Source organism: Pseudonaja textilis, chromosome 3 (genome assembly GCF_049901715.1).
Source record: "Pseudonaja textilis isolate UNSWEBS1 chromosome 3, rPseTex1.2, whole genome shotgun sequence".
NCBI lineage: Eukaryota > Metazoa > Chordata > Lepidosauria > Squamata > Elapidae > Pseudonaja > Pseudonaja textilis.
This window is the reverse complement of record NC_141992.1, coordinates 9,274,601-9,296,511: the sequence shown is the minus strand read 5'-3', so window position 1 is coordinate 9,296,511 and position 21,911 is coordinate 9,274,601. Positions and strand designations below refer to the sequence as shown.

At 42.4% G+C, this 21,911-nt stretch overlaps 1 protein-coding gene across 1 annotated transcript in view; it reads left to right on the top strand.

Moving 5' to 3' along the window:
* COL9A3 (collagen type IX alpha 3 chain) overlaps positions 1-21,911 on the top strand; it is a 58,817-nt gene that overhangs the window by 23,380 nt on the left and 13,526 nt on the right. Inside the window, exons 15-25 of the mRNA XM_087928909.1 lie at positions 1,584-1,637; positions 4,369-4,422; positions 6,022-6,075; positions 9,069-9,122; positions 12,445-12,498; positions 13,976-14,020; positions 14,995-15,048; positions 15,199-15,252; positions 16,579-16,632; positions 17,349-17,420; positions 19,475-19,510. Of these exons, the coding sequence (XP_087785035.1) occupies positions 1,584-1,637; positions 4,369-4,422; positions 6,022-6,075; positions 9,069-9,122; positions 12,445-12,498; positions 13,976-14,020; positions 14,995-15,048; positions 15,199-15,252; positions 16,579-16,632; positions 17,349-17,420; positions 19,475-19,510 (585 nt within the window). The remainder of the gene's footprint in view (positions 1-1,583; positions 1,638-4,368; positions 4,423-6,021; positions 6,076-9,068; positions 9,123-12,444; positions 12,499-13,975; positions 14,021-14,994; positions 15,049-15,198; positions 15,253-16,578; positions 16,633-17,348; positions 17,421-19,474; positions 19,511-21,911) is intronic.

The following is a 21,911-nucleotide window of genomic DNA, read 5'->3' as shown; positions in this document are numbered from 1 at the left end:
GGCCGTATTAAAATGACCAACAGGCCGGATGTGGCCCGTGGGCCGTAGTTTGCCCACCCCTGATCTAGGGTATTCCTGTGTCTAGCACTCTTCCTTCAGCTTTATGGGGATAGTAATAATAATAATAATAAGGGACGCGGTGGCTCAGTGGGCTAAGATGCTAAGTTTGTCTATTGAAAGGTCGGCAGTTCGAATCCCTAGCACTGAATAATGGAATGAGCTCCCATTACTTGTCCCAGCTTCTGCCAACCTAGCAGTTCGAAAGCATGTAGAAATTCAAGTTTCCCTTTGGTGGGAAGGTAACAGTGTTCCATGCGCCTTCGGCGTTTAGTCATGCCAGCAACATGACCATGGATACATCTTTGGACAGCGCTGGCTCTTCGGCTTTGTAACGGAGATGAGCACTGCCCCCTAGAGTCGGGAACTAGAACCTATGTGCAAGGGGAACCTTTACCTTTAATAATAATAGTATTAGCTTCTTCTAATTTCAATTTCAATCTTCATTACAGTTACGGACCAGCACAAAAAATTAAACGCTAGAATAAAACAAAACTGAACAGAACCAAATAGAAAAAGGCATAGTAATATATTACAATTGATGGCGAAATCAATGGGTGACCAAAGTTGGCCTAATTTTACAAACAGTGTAATAAAATCTAACTCTGTTCAGAGAAATTGGATCGCCCTGATCCAACAGTAGTAGTTTTATATAAAAATGATCAGAGTTTCCAGGATATTTAACCAGGTACAGTGTTACAAGTCCGTGAGTCCTCATAGAGGGAACAATCTAACATTATATAAAGCTATAGTTTCCATCGTCCCTTGTCCACAGTGTCACAGTCTCATTTCATATGGAGCTTTTTAAATAATAAATCTCCACAACTAAAGTTAATGTGTTCAGAAATTTAGTTACGTAACTATCTCGCTGGTTTGTCAGGAGGATGCCTCTTATATAGTGTTGGAAGAATTATCCTTCTGGGTTCAGTTCCAAGTGGGGAAGAAAGACACTGGAAACATGGTGACTACTTGGAAAACTGGTTTAATGGTGGACAGGATCACGTGCCTTGGGTGAAGAAAAAAAGGGAAGAAATGCTGAGAATCCTTTGGTTTTATGCCCTCTGTTGGGATTTGAATTTGAGCTTGTATTCTGATTGGTTGTCAGACTCCCATGGGGCCATGCAGGGGCAACACTGTAGGCTGTCCTGAGTCCCAAGCTTGGTTGAGCCTTGCTGGATGATGATGTAATGAAAGGACTTTGGGCGATCCCTATTATGGGTCTGTTTGAAGGAGGTAGACCTTTGTTATGTAGCATAGACTGGACCAGGCCTTAATGGCTCATTAGCAAAGGTAGGAGGGCTGAGTTTCTCTCTGAGTTTCTACTTCTCTTTTAGGGGAAATATTCTGCCTTTTCAGTATATCCTAAAATATTTCATTTTCCTAGGAGAAGAGGTGGGTGTTAACTTCCAACAATAGGAAAGACACGAAATATCTCTCTGAGTCCCTTTCTATCCTTTGTTGATTTATTAAGGTTTTTTCCCCCCCTCTTGGGCAAAAATTATATTGTCCCGTCTTTTGGGTTTCAGGGAGACATTGGATTCAGAGGACAACCTGGAATTCCAGGGCCTCCAGGGAAAGCGGTAGGTTTTTTTTTTTATATTGCATTTTCACACACACACATTCAAGAGCCCACATTATATGCAAACATGACCTGATAGCCGTGTTCCAATATCTCAGCGGCTGCCACAAAGAAGACGGGGTCAAGCTATGCTCCAAGCTAAGCAACTGAGGGCAGGAAAAAGAAGCTATGGATGGAAACTCATCAAGGAGAGAAGCAACCTAGAACTAAGGAGACATTTCCTGACAGAAAAATTAATCGGTATAATGATTTGCCTCCAGAAGCTGTCTCCAGAAGCTGTCTCCAGAAGCTAGAGGTTTTAAAGAAGAGATTGGACAACAAACAATCACCACACTATAAAAAAGATGTTGAGACTCTAGAAAAAGTGCAGAGAAGAACTATCAGAATGATTAGGAGACTGGAGACTAAAACATATGAAGAATAGTTGCAGGAACTGGGCATGGCTAGTCTAATGAAGAGAAAGACCAGGGGAGACATGATAGCAATATTCCAAAATCTGAGGGGCTGCAACAGAGAGGAAGGGGTCAAGCTATTTTCTAAAGCACCTGAAGGCCAGACAAGGAATAATGGATGGAAACTGAATGAGGAGAGATTCAACCTGGAAATAAGGAGAAACTTTCTGACAGGGAGAACAATCAACCAATGGAACAGAAATTGCCCTCGGAAGTTGTGGGAGCTTCATCACTTGAGACTTTCAAAAAGAGATTGGACTGCCATTTGTCAGAAATGGTGTAAGGTCTCCTGCTTGGGCAGGGGGGGTGGACAAGATGACCTACAAGGTCCCTTCCAATTCTGATTATCTGTTATCTGTTACTGTTTGTCTGGGATGGTACTGGACCTGGCTGGTCTGGCTTGTGTAGGGAATTGGACTAGAAGACTTTCAAGTCTGTTAAGATATAAGAGAGCGCAAGATTCATCCAGCAAGCATCAAATATATCTCCAGTGCTAGCAGCACTTCTGGAAGCTGTTATAGGGTCAGAGAAGGCCAATGAGATTCTCATCCAAGAAACTTCTTCAGTTCAGGTGTCAGGTTCCCAAGTGATAATTCCCTTTTCAAAAAGAAGCTTGCAAAGTCCACCTTCCAAAGCAAATTCCTTTTATTTAAGTATACATCAAATTGGCAAAGTCTGTTTGTATAACTAAATAAAAGGAATTTGCTTTGGAAGATGGACTTTGCAAGCTTCTTTTTGAAAAGGGAATTATCACTTGGAAACCTGATCCGGAATTACACACAATAATATTGAAAGTTAGGAACATCCCACCAAAGTCACATCCCCCAATCAACATTCAGTCCAGTGACTCCGGTGACTCCAAACTCCTCCTCCAGCCACCTGCAGGGACACACCCTGTTCCCATGGGAAAGAATGTTACCTAGCCAAAACATCCTCCACTATCTACTCCTTCCTCCCATCCTTTGAAATGTGGCAAGCCTGAAACCCAGCTTACAGGGGGGTGGAAAAAAGAGAAAGGATAGCAAATACTATAATACTACACTAACTAAAATGGCTACACATATGTCAACTTTTGGACTCGACATCAGACTTCTTGGATGAGAAATGAAATGTTTTCCAGAAAAAACAACAACCCAAAAGTCCAGTTGCCTTTTGAAAAGCACCTCTGGGACAACCATGACCTGGATGATTGAGAATCTCCATAGATATCCTTAACAACACTGGCAGGGCAATCCACTATATATAAACAAGGAGCAAACCCGACACTCATCTGCACTGATGACATTACCTATTCTGGTAATGAAAGGTCTGGAAGAAAACGACCAAGCTCAGAGAGCACCAAGGTCCTCTCCTTTCAATCCTGAGCTACAGATATCCTCTTCTTCTGGCACTTCCTCCTGCGAATCCTTTTTTTTCAAGAGGCAACTGGACTTTCTGGTTTTTCTTTGAAGACATTTTGCTTCTCATCCAAGAAGCTTCTTCAGCTCTGACTGGATGGTGGGGATACTCCTTGCAGACAGCTGGTCATTTGCATCCTTTTAGAGGGTCATTGACCTGGAGTTTTATCCCATCTTCAGGTCACCTGAGTAGTGGTTTCCATTCCCCACCACCCAGTCAGAGTTGAAGAAACTTCTTGGATGAGAAGCGAAATGTCTTCAAAGAAAGCCCAGAAATTCCAGTTGCCTTTTGAAAAAATCCCCTTTGGGGCAACCATGACCTAGTTGATTGAGAATCTCCATAGACATCCTCATCAACACTGGCAGGGCAATCCACTATATATAAACAAGGAGGAAACCCTACACCAGGGATGTCCAACCTTGGCAACTTTAAGACTTGTGGACTTCAACTCCCAGAATTCCTCAGCCAGCTGGCTGAGGAATTCTGGGAGTTGAAGTCCACAAGTCTTAAAGTTGCCAAGGTTGGACACCCCTGCCCTACACTCACCCGCACTGATGATGTTACCTAGTTTGGGTAATGAAACATCTGGAAGAAAACAACCATGCTCAGGGAGCACCAAGGACCCCTCATGTCAACCCTGAACTACAGATATACTATTACTACTACTATTCTACTCTACTACTACTCTTCTCTTAGAACCTCCTCCTGCAAAGAAGATGCAAAGACACAACTATTTTCCCATCCATGTTGTTTTGAGTGGGAGGGCACTGATTAAGCTGCAGCGCTCTCAGAGGGACAAATATTGTTTTACTCTGAGGTAAATCAAGAGATTGGCCAATACTAAAGATGTGATGTGTAATGGATTCTGTTTCATCATTTCAGGGGCCCCGTGGTGACCGAGGCCATCAAGGTTTTCGAGGCCCAAAGGGTGATGCAGTAAGTGTTAAATATACTGTATATAGAATATAAAGAATTCTTTATTGGCCAAGTGTGATTGGACACACAAGGAATTTGCAAATGCTCTCAGTGTACATAAAAGAAAAGATACATTCATCAAGAGTCAAGAATCATAAGGTACAACACTTAGTGATAGTCATAGGGTACAATAAGCAATCAAATCATACTAGGAAACAGTCAATATTAATCGTAAGGATACCAGCAACAAAGTAAATCCCACTTTCCATGTGTGTTATTGTTGTTGTTATAAAGTATTCCGTATTCTGTGCCTGTCAAGTTACTTGTTTTAGGGATAAGCAACACAGGTCGTTTGCCATTGTTCATGTATATCTATAGCAATAGCACTTAGACTTATGTACCGCTTCACAGTGCTTTACAGCTCTCTCAAAGCGGTTTACAGAGTCAGCCTATGGCCCCCAACAGTCTGGGTCCTCATTTTACCCACCTCGGAAGGACGGAAGGCTGAGTCAACCTTGAGCCTGATGGGTTTCGATCTGCCAAATTGCAGTGGGAGTAGCTTGCAGTACTGCACTCTAACCACTGAGCCACCACGGCTCCATAATGATAATATAATAATAATAAATAAATAATAATGATAAATAATAATAGACCTCCAAAATGACGGCTGACAAATAATTTCACTCTGCAACTCCTCTGGTTTTATATGCAGTCCTCAATTTAAATCCAGTACAGGTTGACCTCGGCTTACTACAGTTCATGTAGTGACCGTCGAAAGTTACAACAGCATTGAAAAAAGCATTTTTATGACCATTTTTTACACTTACAGTTGCACCATCACATGATCAAAATTCAGACGCTTGGCAACTGGCTCATACTTATGACCGTTTCAGTGTCCCGGAGGGGGCACGTGATCCGTTTTTGCGACCTTCGGTCCAGCAAAGTCAAAGGAAACACCAAATTCACTTCACAGTCCTGTTACTAACTTAACAAATGTAATGATTCACTTAACAACAGTGGCGAGAACAGTCGTAAAATGGGGCAAAACTCGCTTAACAAATGCTTCATTTAGCAACAAACCTTTTGGGCTCCCTTGTGGTCGTAACTCGAGGGCTACCTGTATTATGCAAAAACGCAAAAAAAGTAGGAAATAAAGGAATTAATGTTGTGGGGGGACAACAAAAATAAAAGGAGATATAATGCAACTTAATTTATCTTAAGATTCAGTTTACACTAAAAATAGTCCTCGATTTACAACAGTTTGTTTAGTGACCATTGGTACCTGGCTCATACTTATAACGGTTGCAGTGTCCCGGGGTCACGTGGTCCCCTTTTGAGACTTTCTGACAAGCAAAGTCAGTGGGGAAGCCAGATTCCCTTACCAACCGTGTAATTAACTTAATAACTGCTGTGATTCACTTAACAATGGTGGCAAGAACGGTTGTAAAATGAGGCAAAATTCACTTTAACAACTGTCCCGCTTAGCAACAGAAGTTTTGGGCTCAATTGTGGTCATAAGTCAAGGATTATCTGTGTTTACTGCCTTGCTGAAGGAGTTAATTAGTCTCCCTTGGGTGTTATTGATGTCTTCTAGAAAATTCTCTTGTTGTTTTTTTCCAGGGTCCACCAGGTCCAAATGGAGCTACTGGGAGCGCTGGGCCTCGCGGAGAACCTGTAAGCCATTTTTATGTCAAATTCCTTGTTAAATGTGGGACGCACACATACTTAACAACATGTGGGTTGAGTTCACACAACATATAGAACCTGCATCTTGATTAAGAGACTACAAATGATGCTGAACCCCCCCGCCCCAAAATTAAGCTAAATGATGAGTTGATGTTATCACCTATACCAAGGGCCTTCAAACTTGGCAAGTTTAGGACTTGTGGACTTCAACTCCCAGAATTCCTGAGCTAACGTGACTGGAGGAGGAATTCTGGGAGTTGAAGTCCACAAGTCTTAAAGTTGCCAAGTTTGGAGACCCCCGATTTATTCATTCAATTTCTATCGTTGCCCATCTCAATTGGTGATTGTAGATGGCTTACAATACCAAAAAACACACATTTAACGCAATATTTAAAAACAAAAAACAAAAAAACCCCACCAAAAATAAATAAGTTTCTAAACCGCATTACATTCTTTCCTTATATTCTTGGCATAATAAAAATGATTTTGGCTAATTGGTGGACTGATGGCTAACACGTCAGAGGGAAAAGTGCAGATCAGATGTGCAGATATAGAGGGTATAATTTTAATCACCACTGCAGCTGTGTGGTTTGGCTTACTAAGAATTGCCCACCTGGTTCTCGTAAAAGAGAGAATATCTGTCACCGTGAAATCTCATCCCTTAGATCAGGGGGTCTTCAAACTTGACAGCTTTAAGACTTGTGCACTTCAACTCCCAGAATTCCTCCTCTGGTCATGTTAGCTCAGGAATTCTGGGAGTTGAAGTCCACAAGTCTTTAAACTGGCCAAGTTTGAAGAGCCTTGCCTTAGATATATTGGATTAAAAGCTTCCCCGGAGTGTTTTCAATTGTAATAGAGTTTCATTTGTCTGCTATCAAGAATCAAGAGCGGCTGGTTTTATGTTTCTATAGTTACTGTGTTTTAAATAAGAAGCACTCTGGCAAAATCAGGTTGTTCAAGTGATTTTGAATTATGTAATGAAAGGGGGAAATATATGCAAGTATATGCAACCCAGAGGGCTCTTAGTCATGAATTCAGACAATTTCCTTAGAAGATTCTGAAAAATCTGAGGAAATGAAAGGCAATTTGGGGGGATGAATATAGAACAACTATTTTGGAAATCTTCTACTGTTAGTCTATCTGTGCATACTCCAGAGACTCCATCGCATGGCACTCCTTGATGTACGACGATAATTGAGCTGAAAATTTTCAGCGCTAAGCGAGTTTTGCCCCATTTTATAACCCTTCTTACCACGGTTGTTAAGTGAATCGCTGCAGTTGTTAAGTTAGTAACCCGGTTGCTAAGTGAATCTGGCTTCCCCGTGGATTTTGACTTGTCAGAAGGTCGCAAAAGGGGATCACGTGACCCCCAGGGACACAGCAATGGTCATAAATATGAGTCAATTGCAAAGCATCTGAATTTTGATCATGTGACCATGGGCCATGTGCAATGGTCAGAACTGTGAAAAATGGTAATGTCCCTTTTTTTCCACTGCCACTGTAACTTTCATTGGTCCTTAAACAAATGGTTGCTTGTTTAGAGGCCATTTGAACTGTTACCAACTTAACAACTGCAGTGATTCACTTAAAGACTGTGGCAAGAATGGTTGTAAGATGGGGTAAAACCTACTTAACAACTGTCTTGCTTAGCAATATAAATTCTGGGCTCAACTGTGATCGTAATCTGAGGACTAGATATATATGTCTGGACCCAAGCTGTGATCTGTTGCTTCCACAACTGTTTGTCATACAGTTTAGCTTCCAGAACTCTGATCATCTTTGTTGCTTTTCTGTTGTGGTAATTCCCCATTAGGAGAATGAGTGCACACAGGGAGATGTAGTGGGAGTGGTGAGGAATAACCACAACCAGCACACAGATACACTGTACAGTAAAATGTAGGTTTTTACTTCCAGTAAACGGTTAAGCAAAGTCCAACAAGCAGTCCAAGTCATACACAGTTTAAAAAGTCAGTATTCAGTCCAGGGATAATCCAAAATCAAAGTCCAGTATCATAAACAGTTCAGTAAATAGACTCACATCAAATCCAAGAAGAACGACGATCAGCAACAGTCAATAGGGAAAAATGCAGAAACCAAAAACAGCGAACAACAGAACATTGACCAACTAGCAACTAACAACAACAGGGCAGAACTAACAACCCAGGTTTCTGGCTCCATTTTATGGCTGTTTGAGGAACCACACCCAATTACAATTTTAGCATTCCCTTAAAGAGACAGTATTAAAATGTCTATCCTGGTTTATATATTTCCAACCCAACTGTTAGGTGACTTACATTCCTAACATTTTCTCTGCATACTTTCCATCATGTCAGGATCTTTTTATAAGAAGAAATAAATTTTATTCAACTGTATTTAAAAATCTTATATATATGAAAGTGAAATACCACTCACGCATCATCACAAAATCTCTGGAATTGTAAGGCCTACAAACTTGAAATTTGGCACGTATGTTCCTCTTGGCTTCTAGGTGCTCACTAAGAAAGGATTTTCCAAAACGACCATCAGAGCATTAGTATTTCCTATATTATTATTATTAACACACTCTGATGCTAAGGAATTCTACTCCCCACCTGAAAAGAAATCTGTTCCAAATGCAAAACGCAAGCAGAGGAGAGGAGTTTCAGTTTCACAGCAGCAACCAGCTTTAGTACAGAACAGTTGAGCTAAGCCATGCCCAGGCTCCTTGCTGTCTCCTTCTTGCTCACACAGCAAATACTGCTTCAGTTTTCAAACAGCCCTCAACTCTCTCACACACTGACAGGACGCTAGCCAGATGAATACCAATGGATGCTGGTAGGCAGAGACAAATTCCCCCCCACCCTTATTTTTCTCCCCCAAAACTAAGCCCGATCACATAGTTTCGTAGCAAAGCATGAGTATCCAGCTAATAAATAATAAACCCATATGTTCCATCCATAAATTGTTCTTTCTGCCAATTCATCCTGTTTTCCTTTTTTCAGGGCCCACCTGGAAAAAATGGAAGAGACGGAGCACATGGACTTGATGGTGAGAAGGTTTGTATTGTAGTCCTATTTAAAAGTCTTCAAGTTCATACTTATAAAGGAGAATATTTGTAGCTCAGGGTTCATATGAGGAGTCCTGGATGCTCTTTGAGCTTGGTTGTTTTGGGACAATGGTTTGTCTGAAATGGTATAAGGTTTCCTGCTTGAGCAGCGGGTGGGACTAGATGATCTCCAAGGTCCCTTCCAACGCTGTTATTCTATTATATGTTTCGTTACCTAATTAGGTAGCATCATCAGGACTAGAAGCAGTGGTGGGATTCAAATAATTTAACAACCGGTTCTCTGCCATAATGATTTCTTCCAACAACCAGTTCTGACAAAGTTAACAACCAGTTCTCCTGAACTGGTGCGAACTGGCTGAATCCCACCACTGACTAGAAGGGAGTGAAATTTGCAGGAGGAGGAGGGGGAGAAGGAGTAGGAGGAGGGGGGGGGAATACAATGACTGGAGAATCCTTGACATTCTCTGAGTTAATCAAAGAAGTGAAAGAGAAAAGCCCTAGTATATAACAGAACAAACCCCACTAGTATATAAACAGAGTGAGGTTTGCTCTGTTTATATACTAGTGTTCTGACCCACACCCTTTTCCAACAAATCAAACACAATCCAAATAGAACGGAAACCTTGTAATGCTTTTGCAAAATAATTAGCTGTGATCAGCACAAGCCTTGCCAAACTGTGCAAGACTTGGCAAAAGATAACAGACAAGAAATAATTTGGAGTTTCAAAACGTCTTTGCCTTCTGCAAAGTATGTTCCTTTCACAGCTGGCTTTTATCTTCTTGAAGGAGGGGCCAAAACCTTGCAGCCTTACTCCCGAGTCACCCATGCTGTTGTAGCTGCTCTTTCCTCCGAGTAATCCTGCGCACTTGGCACAGGCTCCTCGGGAACCTCCTCATCACTGCTGCCAGCCCCACAATCTCTGAAGGCAGCAGTCCACTCCCTAATGGTCTTGGCCCTTCATCTGAGTCCTCGCTCTCCTCAGCTGTCCGCACCTGCTGCCAGCTAACCACAACAATTCGTGGTTTGCTCTTTCAGTTCCTTGATTAGCTCAGAGACTATCAAGGAGCCCCCAGTCCTCCTCCTCCTATCCTTTCCCCGCCCCTCCTCCTCCCGCCTCTTCTCCTTCTTCTCCTTCTCCTGCTGCACTGATGATGTCACTTAGTTGGGTAAGGAAACATTGTAAGAAAACAACCAAGCTCAGAGAGCGTATCAAGGATCCCTCAGTTCTCATTTATCATTATTGGTTCCAACCAACAATCCGTCCACTTTGTGTTTGTGTCTTAGATTTAGTCATTCCCCCTGTCCTTCTTTTTGTTAAAAGCCCACAATAAAAATAAAATGAAGGATGTGTGGACGTGTGACATCACTTACCCAAGTGAGCTTAAAATACAAGCCTTAATTCTTGAACCAAGATTTGGTTATACCTCCATGCTTGTATGCTTGTCTATGAATACAAACTGTCAGAGCAAGTAATTGAAAATGGGGGCATCTTAAAATAAATAAGACTGCAATTTTACATGTTCACTTGCCCATAGATGCACAAGACTATTTATTTACGAAATGCATTGAATTCTGTTCTTTGTGAACCTGTTTATAAAATGGATCAAAACAGTGTGCACTGTGGTTGATGCAACTTTTACAAATGAGACCTTTAAAATTCACTGGAACCAGCAATACTTTACTCTGACATTAATGAGCCAAAAAAACCACCCCATTTTGCATTTTTCTCATTTTTCAACGTTTCGTTTCATTATATTTTTCATCTGTTAAATTCCCATTTGGTTTGTGCTGATGTGTATACAAAACCCAAGCAATCTTCCACAGCTTGTAAATGCTGTGTTTTGGAACCCAACAATAAGGGATTTGAGAAGACTTTCCTACGTGTGCAATTACAATGTTTTTTTTGTGTAAAAGAGAGCAGAAATCCAATAATTGCTTTTTGTTTTAAATCTTAGGGGCAGGAACATTCAGGGATTTTCCTTACACCAAAAATCAAATGTTCCAAGTTTCAAAGTAGCTCTCAATTTTACAAATAGTTTCAAATATTATAAAAGCACAGGTAGTCCTTGACTTACAACCATTTGTTTAGAAATGGTTCAAACTTAACAACAGCCCTGGAAAAAGTACCTTGTAACCAATCATCACATTAATGGCTGATGCAATATCCCTGCAGTGTGTAATCAAAATCCGGGCGCTTGGCAATCACCATGTGTGTACAATGATTGCAGCATCCTGGAGTCATGTGATCACATTTGTGATCTCCCCAGCTGCCTTCCTACAAGCAAAGTCAAAGTGAGAAGCTGGATTTAGTTAACAATTGCATGATTCGCTTAACAACTGCTGTGATTCACTTAACCACGGCAAAAATGTTTTAAATTGGACATGACTCACTTAACAACTGCTTTGCTTAGCAATGGACATTTTGGTCCCAATTGTAATAGTAAGTTGACGACTTGTTAAAAATTCTGCTTATATAAAGCACCACACAAAGTAAACAAACAGTACAGTCACCATGTGCTTTACTGCTCAACTATTTAATGTAACAGGAAATTCTACTTAGAAAAAAAGAGCATAGAGTATATATACCACAGACCCAAACTTGTAAATACTGCCATCTACTGGCTGAATGCTACTGTAGTTGTGGACTAGAAATACCGTATTTCCCCATGTATAAGCACCCCCTTTGTATAAGCCACCCCCAATTTTTGGACTGTGAAGTTTTGAAAAAATATTTTATTAGAGAAACAAGTTATGAAGAAAGAAAATTTACAAAGAAACAAAATTCGACGTCTAGATCTACAACTTCGGTCATGACGCGGCGGTGCAGCGACGCTAGCAATCTATGCATCGAACGAGAGTAGGAACGAAGCATTCAGGCCGATGCCTAGCGTATGCATTTCTATCACGTACTCGCACTCGTAATCGTATCATCATGTACAATTTTTACAAAAAGTATAGCATACTGCTGGAAAACCAGTTTATTCCTACTTTATTATTTTATGCATTTTTCACGTATAAAAAGTGTACCTGCTTTGTATATGCCACCCCCCTACTTTTGGGGCTTGAAAATTTTGGAAAAAAGGGGTGGCTTATACATGGGGAAATACGGTACATTCCAACAATGAATTCCAACAAGAGTTAGTCAACCTGAGCATCTTTCTTTCTTGCACAGGAGTGGGGTAAGGAAGGGAGGAAGGGAGGAAGGTTTAATAAAAATAGGAGAATGGATTGTCATCCTATTAAAACAAATTATTAATATTGTCTGTAATAGTCATCAGGAATTTACACATCATTATTTCTTTATTCGTAGGGCGCTGCTGGTCGTTCTGGTGCTCCTGGAGAGAAAGGCCCTGACGGACTCCCTGTAAGATTTCTTTCATAAAATTTAGATCAAAGAGATATCAGGGTGATTCGCACCTTCTCCTGATACGTCTCCGACTTCTTAGAGGTCAAAGAAACCATTCCGCAGAGAGATTGGTATCCTCTACTGCAGTATTTCTCACCTTTGTCAGCCAGAAAAAGGTGTAGACTTCAATTCCTAGAATTCCCCAGCCAGAATTCTGGGAATTGAACTCCACACCTTTTCAAGCTGCCAAGGATGAGGAACGCTGCTCTACTGATTTCCAGGGACCTAAAAACTTGACAATTGCCTGTGATTTTTTTTTTTAATCTTTCCCATTCCGTTTTATTTTTGATCTGAGTTCCAGTTGTAGGAGCAGAGGACTCTATCCTACAACATACTATTATATTCAGAGCAGGGGTGAAATTCAACCATCTCGCACCACTTCGGGAGGGGTGGTAGGGATGATTTGAATCGGTTGGCCCCGCCCATGCCCACCCACCTTCTTCCTTGCAGAGACTGAGTCCCACCAAGCCACGCCCACAGAGCCATGAGGGAAAAAATTTGAATTCACCCCTGATTTCAGAGAGCATTTCGACTATCTTATTTCTTTGATTCCTACTCCATCATTCTGCCGTGCAAAGGATAGGCAGGAATCCCAGAGAAACATCCCATAATCATATAAAAAGCAGGAAGGGAATGGAGAGAACTGGAGTGGATAGAACAAGCTTCCCCAACCTGGTATCCACCAAATATATTAGATTTCCATCCCCCCTCACAATCCGTATTGGTTGAGGAATTGGAGGACTCAAGTCCCAAAGGTGCTTTTCCAAAACACAATTGGAATTCCTTAGTTTTTTTTTCTGTGAAAACATTTCGCTTCTCAATCAAGAAGCTTCCTCAGTTCTTTTTCTTGGGTGAGAAACAAAAAAAACCCAAGGAAAAACCCAGCTCCCTGCCCCCGGCAGATATTTGGTGCCCATTAAGAAAGACTAGGCCAGCCTATCTGCAAGACAAAAAACCTTCAGCTCCAGGATGATGGGATTAGGACATGGCCCTCCAGGACATAATAGGATTAACCCACTACCATCTAGCAGCAGAGCTCATTACATTGCACAATCTCCTAAGGATATTGCATCGGCCAAACTTCAACCAAACTTATCTCAGCCTTTTGGAAAAGCACCTCTGGAACAACCATTACCTGGATAATTGAGAATCTCCATAGACCTATAGGAATTTGAGGGATAAGGGAAGGCTGACATTAAAAAGAGATGGAAATGGAGAACGTTGGTCATCTTTGGTGAATTTGTTGAGCTCGGTAGCCCATAAAACTGGAAGTTATTCTAGCACTTACTTGTGTGCATATCTGGATGCTTACATTTATGGTTCCCCGGGTGCACAAACTATTCTTTTATGAATATTTGATCTTGGGAAGGAGAAATCCTAAATATGTTTATCCACTCTGTTTTTTCATTATTAGTGACTCTTTTTCCCCTATCAGGGACTACCTGGGAGCGCAGGCACTAAAGGAGAAAAGGGCCAGTCTGTAAGTAAATCATGCTATATTATTATTATATGAACAAAATTTACACGGCCATTCAACTCATTCATGGGTAGTTTACGAAAATAAAAACCCCCATTGCAAAACCCAAACCCCCATCTCCCTGGTGACAACAATCAAACCAACCAGTTGATGGGGTCCCTGTTACCCTGAGTTCTGCAGGCCCATTGGCAGAACCCTGCCCTTAGGGTCTTGTGAAGTGGGGGCCCAATCTTATGTTCACATGGTATGAACACAGGGAGGGAGCCATCACAGAAGAAGGTCCTTCTTCTTGGTCCCACTAGAGTGGCCTCTTTAAGAGGAAGGGTGGCATAATATAGTCAATTTCAACATCTACATCAATTCATTCGTGCATTCACTTTCCTTCAATTCATTTATTCGTTCATTCATTTTCCTTCGTTTATCGTTTTCCCTCAATTCATTCATTCATTTTCATCTATTATTTTTCATTTTCCTTCATTCAATCCAAGGGTCTTCAAACTTGGCAAGTTTAAGACTTGTGGACTTCAACTCCAAGAATTCCTGAGCTAACGTGACTGGACGAGGAATTCTGGGACTTGAAGTCCACAAGTCTTAAAGCTGTCAAGTTTGAAAACCCCTGATTCATTCATTCATTCATTCATTCATTCATTCATTCATTCATTCATTCATTCGTTTTCCTTCCTTCATTTTCCATTTTCCTTCAATTCATTCATTCATTCATTCATTCATTCATTCATTCATTCATTCATTTATTCATTCATTCATTTTCCTTCCTTCATTTTCCATTTTCCTTCAATTCATTCATTCATTCATTCATTCATTCATTCATTTTCCTTCCTTCATTCATTTTCCATTTTCCTTCAATTCATTCATTCATTCATTCATTCATTCATTCGTTTTCCTTCCTTCATTTTCCATTTTCCTTCAATTCATTCATTCATACTTACATACTGTTTTCCTTCCTTTTTTTCCCAAAGGGAAGCCCTGGAGAAATGGGAGAATCTGGTCCTTCAGGAGAACCAGGTATACCTGTAAGTATCTCCTCAACATTTGTTCAATATTTCTCTCTCGATCTCTAATGAGGCATTTAAGATGCTGTCACATCACCGGTTGCATTTGGATTATCCTGGATTAGTCTCATTGAAAACACAGAATCAGCAATTTTGCATTTGTCTTTCTAGGGAAATCAAGGTATCCCTGGTGAGAGGGGTGAACCTGGCCAAAGAGGACCTCCTGTAAGTTACTACTCTAATCATTCCATTTATAAGACCCAAACCCGCCATTATGGCACTCAAAAAACTGAACCAGAATTCTGGAAGCTCCATCTGTGAGCCTGGTGATCATAACAAATTTAGATTTCTGCTCCGAGATGTTTAGAGCCTGTAACTGTAGACTAAGGAAGATAGCCTTGATAGTGATATGCAAGCTCTGTTGCCAAGACAACAAGGGATGAAAGAATTTTTAAGTACATAACATTCAGATAACATATGGAAGCAATCCTGACACCTCCCAAATTAGGCTGTTGATTTGAGCTCTGAGTTTGGCAATTTGGCTGCAAATGTTTCATCACCATTTGAGGAGACATTGTCTGTGTGTTTTGAGTTGTCAGCTCAACTAAAACGCAGTGACGATGTCTCCTTGAATGGTGACGAAATATTTGCAACCGAATTCCCATGCTCAGAGCTCAAACCAACTGCCTAACTACCAACCTGAGTTACTAATATCCAAACACATTTCAACCTCTAATTCAATGAAATGCAAGGAAAGAAGGTATAAACACAGTCAGATTTGCAGGATTCTGTTATCCTAGATCAGAGGTCTCCAAACTTGGCAACTTTAAGACTTGTGGACTTCAGCTCTCAGAATTCTTATGTTGGTTGGGGAATTCTGGGAGCTGAAGTCCACAAGTCTTAAAGTTGCTGTCAACTGTCCGATTGCAGCAACAGAAATTTCTGGGACGTTTATTTTACCAATAGTATATATAGCTTTACTGATAGATCCATACAGGCACAGAAGAAGCAAAGCTAGCTCTGAAAGTTTTGCATGAAAAACAAGACCGTTATTTTCTCCTTTCCCCCATTTGGGCCACCCATTGTCCACTGTCCACCACAACAACATGTTCTTTTTATTTTATTTTATTTAAGTCAGCATCTTTGGAAGGTTCCCATCCCACGGCCTTGAAGTGTCAGGATTTTCTCAGGCTGTCAACGGCTCATGGAAATTCCTCACCCAGCTCCCAGTTCCCAATACATTCCAAGCATTCCCCTGTCCCTTCCCTTAGTTTCTCCTTGAAACATTGTGAGTAGAAGTGCATTACCAGTCAGCCTTGACAGTTGCCGAGTTTGGAGATCTTTTATTCAAGTCAATATCAATACAATAATTTCAGCCTTCCTCTGGATTTGATTTTGGGCCCAGTCTATCTCGTGGCACTGAAACTAGTCCGGAATTAGATCATCTTCTTTCTGCCCAAGGACTACATTTTTATCAGGGCCGTCGGTGTTTGTCACAGTTTACTGTCTTCCTTCATTGACCCATTCTTTTCTTTTTTTTTTCCCCTGCAGGGACAATCTGGTCTACAAGGACCTCCAGGAGCAGCAGGTGTCAGAGGTTTCCAGGTAAATCAAATTCAGAAGACAATTTTGGGATGGAAAGGGCAACTGTTCCCAGGCCAGGTGAGGGACTGCAATGTGTATCTGTATCCAGCTTGTAGGAGCACTGCCAAGGATTTTATGATGTCAACAAATTCATTTATTTGATTTGTCAATCGCTTACAAGATAATAGGTATAAGTATAAACATAAGTAAGAATACGGGAAATGGGTACGAATAAATGGGGACAATAGGACAGATGAAGTAGGTGTTTTTTGCCCTCTGCAACTTTAAGATGTGCAGACTTCAATGCCTAGAATTCCCCAGCCCACACGTCTTAAAGTTGCAGAGGGCAAGGAACACCAAAATAGAATACATGTATATCCAATTATCCAGTCTGCTCTTCCCAACACTCTTCTTTCCTGTGTGGCTGAGGAATTCTGGGAATTGAAGTCCATACATTCTTAAAATTGCTATGTTTGAAGAAAAACAGGTATAACTGAAAGTAGTGACTCATAGAGATCTGTAATATGGAGGTTTGCCAGGTTGCCAACCACCATTTTTTAGTTCAAAGCCGGCTGAGATATTTTTTCCTTTTCAGGCTGTTTTAAGCCACCTTCTGAAATGTTGCTGATTTCAAATAACTGGGCAGTTTGATTCCAATATGAGATCAAATCCCTTTCTCCCCCTTTTTTTTCCCCCAGCTTTCTCTCTTATTTCTCTCTTTTCGTTTAACTTTCCAGGGTCGTGCAGGACCAAGTGGGGAACCGGGCCGTCCTGGTGCCACTGGGCTACGGGGTGAATCCGGCCAGCAGGTAAATCCTCTGCAAAAGTGGATGAATGAGCCGAGGAGGCTCTGATGAATGTAACTTGGATGAATGCAATATTCTTCTGGGTAGGGCTGCCATATTGAATGTGCTCCTTCAATCAGTTTGGTCGTGTAAGTCAGGGGTCCCCAGTCCCCTGGGCCATGGCCTGTTCCAAACCAGGCCGCAGGACAGATGGGGTCCTGACCCAGCTCCTCAAACAGGACAAATCCTCTGTAATCAATCAGCGATTCCTTTATTAGAAGCTCCAGCAGCCCCGGCTAAACGTTTCTCTCTCACTGCAGGTTCACAAGTCTGTCCAGCAGGGAGATGAATAGTTGTCTGCCAAACCTATTCATCTCCGCCCCCTGCCTTTTATCCCCAGAGCTATTGTGGGGCTTCGCTAGCAGCGGTGGCTCTTCCATCCCAAGGACCGGCCCATAGATTTCCACTGCTCTCCTCTCCTCTGCCTTCTGTGCCCCCACACGTCAGGCACTGGACCCCACTGTTCCTCCTCTTCCTCATCAGCCATCTCCAGACCTGGGGGCTATTGACTCTCCATCTGAGGGTTGAGGGACACCTCCAGTGGTGGGATTCAAAAAATTTTACTGTGTGCATGGCTTGCTGGGCGTGGCAAGGGAAGGATACTGTAAAATCTCCAGTCAGAGGTGGTATTTGCCGGTTCTCTGAACTACTCAAAATTTCCGCTACCGGTTCTCCAGAACTGGTTAGAACCTGCTGAATACCACCTCTGGACACCACCACTACCCCTCTCCTTCTCCCTCTCCCTCCCTCCCTCCCTCCCTCCCTCTCTCTCTCTCTCTGCCAGCTCTATTCCCTCTTCCTATTCGAAGATCTCAGTTTGCCTTGATGTTCCCACGCCTCCTCCTCTTCCTCCTCTGATTCGGCTGCTGGAGGGGCCGGCGGCCAACACACCACAACAGATGGGAAAGCATCCATGCATGAAGCTATAATCACACAAATGGAGCGGCCCCTGCATGCACAGATGGAGCTGGGCATGCGTGTATGTACACCTGCCACTCACTTACCACCACTGCATCGGGCCAGGCCAGGCCAGGCCACCAAGCTTGGAAAATTTGGGGATCACTGATCTAAGTTATAGAATCAATTTAGAATAATTCCGCTGAGGGAAGAGGGCTGCAAAGCAAGATTTTTTTTTTACTGCATAAATGTTAGTTGTTACTGTCCTTAAATTATCAGTACTAGTATAACAGGGTTGGAAGGGATCTTGAAGGTCTTCTAGCCCAACCCTTTGCTTAAGCAGGAGATCCTACACCATTCAGGACAAATGGCTGCCCAAGCTCTTTTTAAGAACCTTCCTAAAAAAATAATTACTATTGTTTTCCCTGTGATAGAAAATAAAAATTTATTTTTTGAAGACTAGTTGTTTCAAAACCCCTGTTGGGTGGAAGGCGGAACTTAGCGGCAGCTCCACCCACACTGTGACGTATGGATTCATTGCATGTGATGTCACTTTAGAACAGGGGTCTCCAACCTTGGCAACTTTAAGACTTATGGACTTCAACTCCCAGAGTTCCTCAGCCAGCAAAGCTGGCTGAGGAACTCTGGGAGTTAAGTCCATAAGTCCTAAAGTTGCCAAGGTTGAGACCTGCTTAGAAACATGAAGTGGGCGGAGCCTGCCACCCATAGCTCATGCATTTCTTGCAGTGTTTCTCACCCTTGGTAACTTTCAAGTTATATGGATTTCAATTCCCAGAATTGACCTGGCTGGGGGAATTCTGGGAGTTGAAATCCACACCTAGCTTCAAATTGCCAAGGGTGAGAAACATGATCTATTGCAAATACGGTCTTAAATTTAAGCAATAAATTTAGAAGCAATAAACATTTTAAATCACTTTGTGGTGAGAGGAGCAGCAAACAAATTTAATAAAGAAATAAAGAAATTTTTTTAAAAACATTCAGATGTAGACTTACCCAGTCCAAAAGGTACTTACTTATATTATGTTCTTGCAACTTGAGAAACTCGCTGGTCAATTATTTTTGGCAATTCTTTTTCTTGTTTCTTCTTTATTTGTTTCCAGGGTCCTACTGGGGTTTCGGGACCCAAAGGTAACCAGGTAAGATCAAGAACTCAATTTTTCGGATGCATAAATCATATTAAACCATGGTTTGTCTAATCCTAAGCAGAAATCCTAAGCAGAAATCGCAGTGGCTAGACTCATCCAATAATCTAGCCATACAGATCACATTATGGTTTGATCACGGTGTGAAAAATTAGTTTATGCCCCTAACAGCTCATGCAGAGGTCAGCTGATCCAGGTTTGGACCGGTTCACCCAAACCCTTTGTTCCAATTCTGCACGGTTCGGAGAACCAGCAAATTGGACCACTGGCTGGCCATGCCACGCCTGTTTTTAGGGCCGTTTTCAGCCATTTTGGGGGTGAAAAACGGCCTGGAAAAGGCCTCCAAAACAGCCTGAAAACAGCCCGAAAAATGGCCTGAAAACAGCCCAAAAACAGGCCGAAAAACAGCCTGAAAATGGCCCCCAAAATGGCCTGAAAATGATGCAAAAACAGACCCCAAAGTTGGTGGGGGCGGGGCCAGCCAGTGGTGGAATTAGCCCCAACCGCCTGAATCCTACTTGTTTCTTTGAGGCGAGGGGCTGGGAGGCAGCGCTGGGTGTGATGAGTGACACCACCCACCCAGTCACATGACCAACCGGCCACGCCTATCCATCCAGCAAACCGGTTGTTAAAACATTTGCAGCCCCACCACTGAGCGCATGTGCAATATTACCCAAAGCAATACACATTCCATCCTTTTAGTAAGTGCATTGTGCAACACTGCACCCGTGCATGAAAAGGGCAGAGCTGATGTTGCAAAAAGAAGAGGCTGCCTTTTGTTCTTTGGTCAAAGCTTCAAATCATGCCTATCTGACCAAGGAGCGAGATGCAATGGGTGAAGTCTGGATTCATTTCCTTTAAACAAGCTACTATTTGGTAGAGTTATTTCAACAGTGAAATAGGTTGAAGGAGCCCTGGTGGTGCAGTGGTTAAACTGCAGTATTGCAGGCAAACTTTGCCCACAGCCTGAAGTTCGATTCTGACGGGACTCAAAGTGGACTCAGCCTTCCATCCCTCCAAGGTCGGTAAAATGAGGAGCCAGATTGTTGCAGGCAGGATGCAAATAACACTTACATGGTAAACCACCTAGAGAGTGCTGCAAAGTGCTATGGGGCAGTATAGAAGCTTAAATTCTATTACTATTATTATTGCTATTGAAAGACGGCATAAAAATTAAAACAAATAATTGGGGTGCAAATATCTTGACCACCACTAGATGGCAGCGTATTAATTAAATTTCTGCCTCTCCATATTTCTTCCACAGCCAAAAGATAGAATCAGAATAGAGCTGGAAGGGACCCTGGAGGTCTTCTAGACCAGTCCCCGGCTCCAGCAGGAGATCCTATACCAGTGGTGGCTAACCTTTTTTTGGCTCCCATGCCTATAATTGCATGCGTGCTCATGCACTGGCGTGCCAGCACCCAGAAAGCAATGCGTCCTGGGCCTCTCCCACACCCTGCACATGCGCGCATGATCCCCCCGCCATGCGCCATGCATCTCTGCGTGTGTGCGTGCGATCACCACCACACGACATCCATATCCCCACGCGTCGTGTATCTCTACGCATGCGTGCGTGTCTCCTGTGCACCCCTGCTCCCCCCTGTGCATGCGTGCCAAATACCTGACAATCAGCTGTTGGGCGGCGGCAGTGCGCGTGCATGCGCAGTGAGGCTCTTCCGGGTGAGCTCTCACGTGCCATCAGAGGTGGCTCAGTGTGCCACTTCCGGCACGTATGCCATAGGTTCACCAACATGGTCCTATACCAGTCCACACAAATGACAATCTAGTCTCTTCTTAAAAACCTACAGTTGATGAAATACCCACAACTTCTGGTGGCAAGCTGTTCCACTGGTTAATTGTCCTTACTTTCAGGAAGTTTCTCCTTAATTCCAGGTTGCTTCTCTCATTGATTAGTTTCCATCCATTGTTTATTTTCCTGCTCTCTGGTGCTTTGGAGAATAATTTGACCCCCTCTTCTTGTGGCAGTCCCTCAAAATACTGGCAGACTGCTATCATGTCACCCCTAGTCCTTTTCTCTAATAATGTGCTGTAATTCTATTTTTAAAATCATAGGTTTTTAACAAAATGTAGAGGTAGTCTTTGACTTACAGCCATTTGTTTAGCGACCGTTCAGAGTTACAACGGCACTGGAAAAAGTCACTGAGGACTGGGGCCTTGCACTTATGACTATTGTTGCATCCCCAAGGTCACGTGGTCAAAATCTGAGTGCTAGGCAACCGACATATGTATTCACAGTCTTTCCAACATCCCTGGGTCATGTGATCGCCATTTGCCACCGTCCTAGCTGGCTTCTGACTGGCAAAATCAATGAGAGATGCCAGATTCGCTGAATGACCTCGTGATTCACTTAATAACTGCAGTGATTCACTTAACG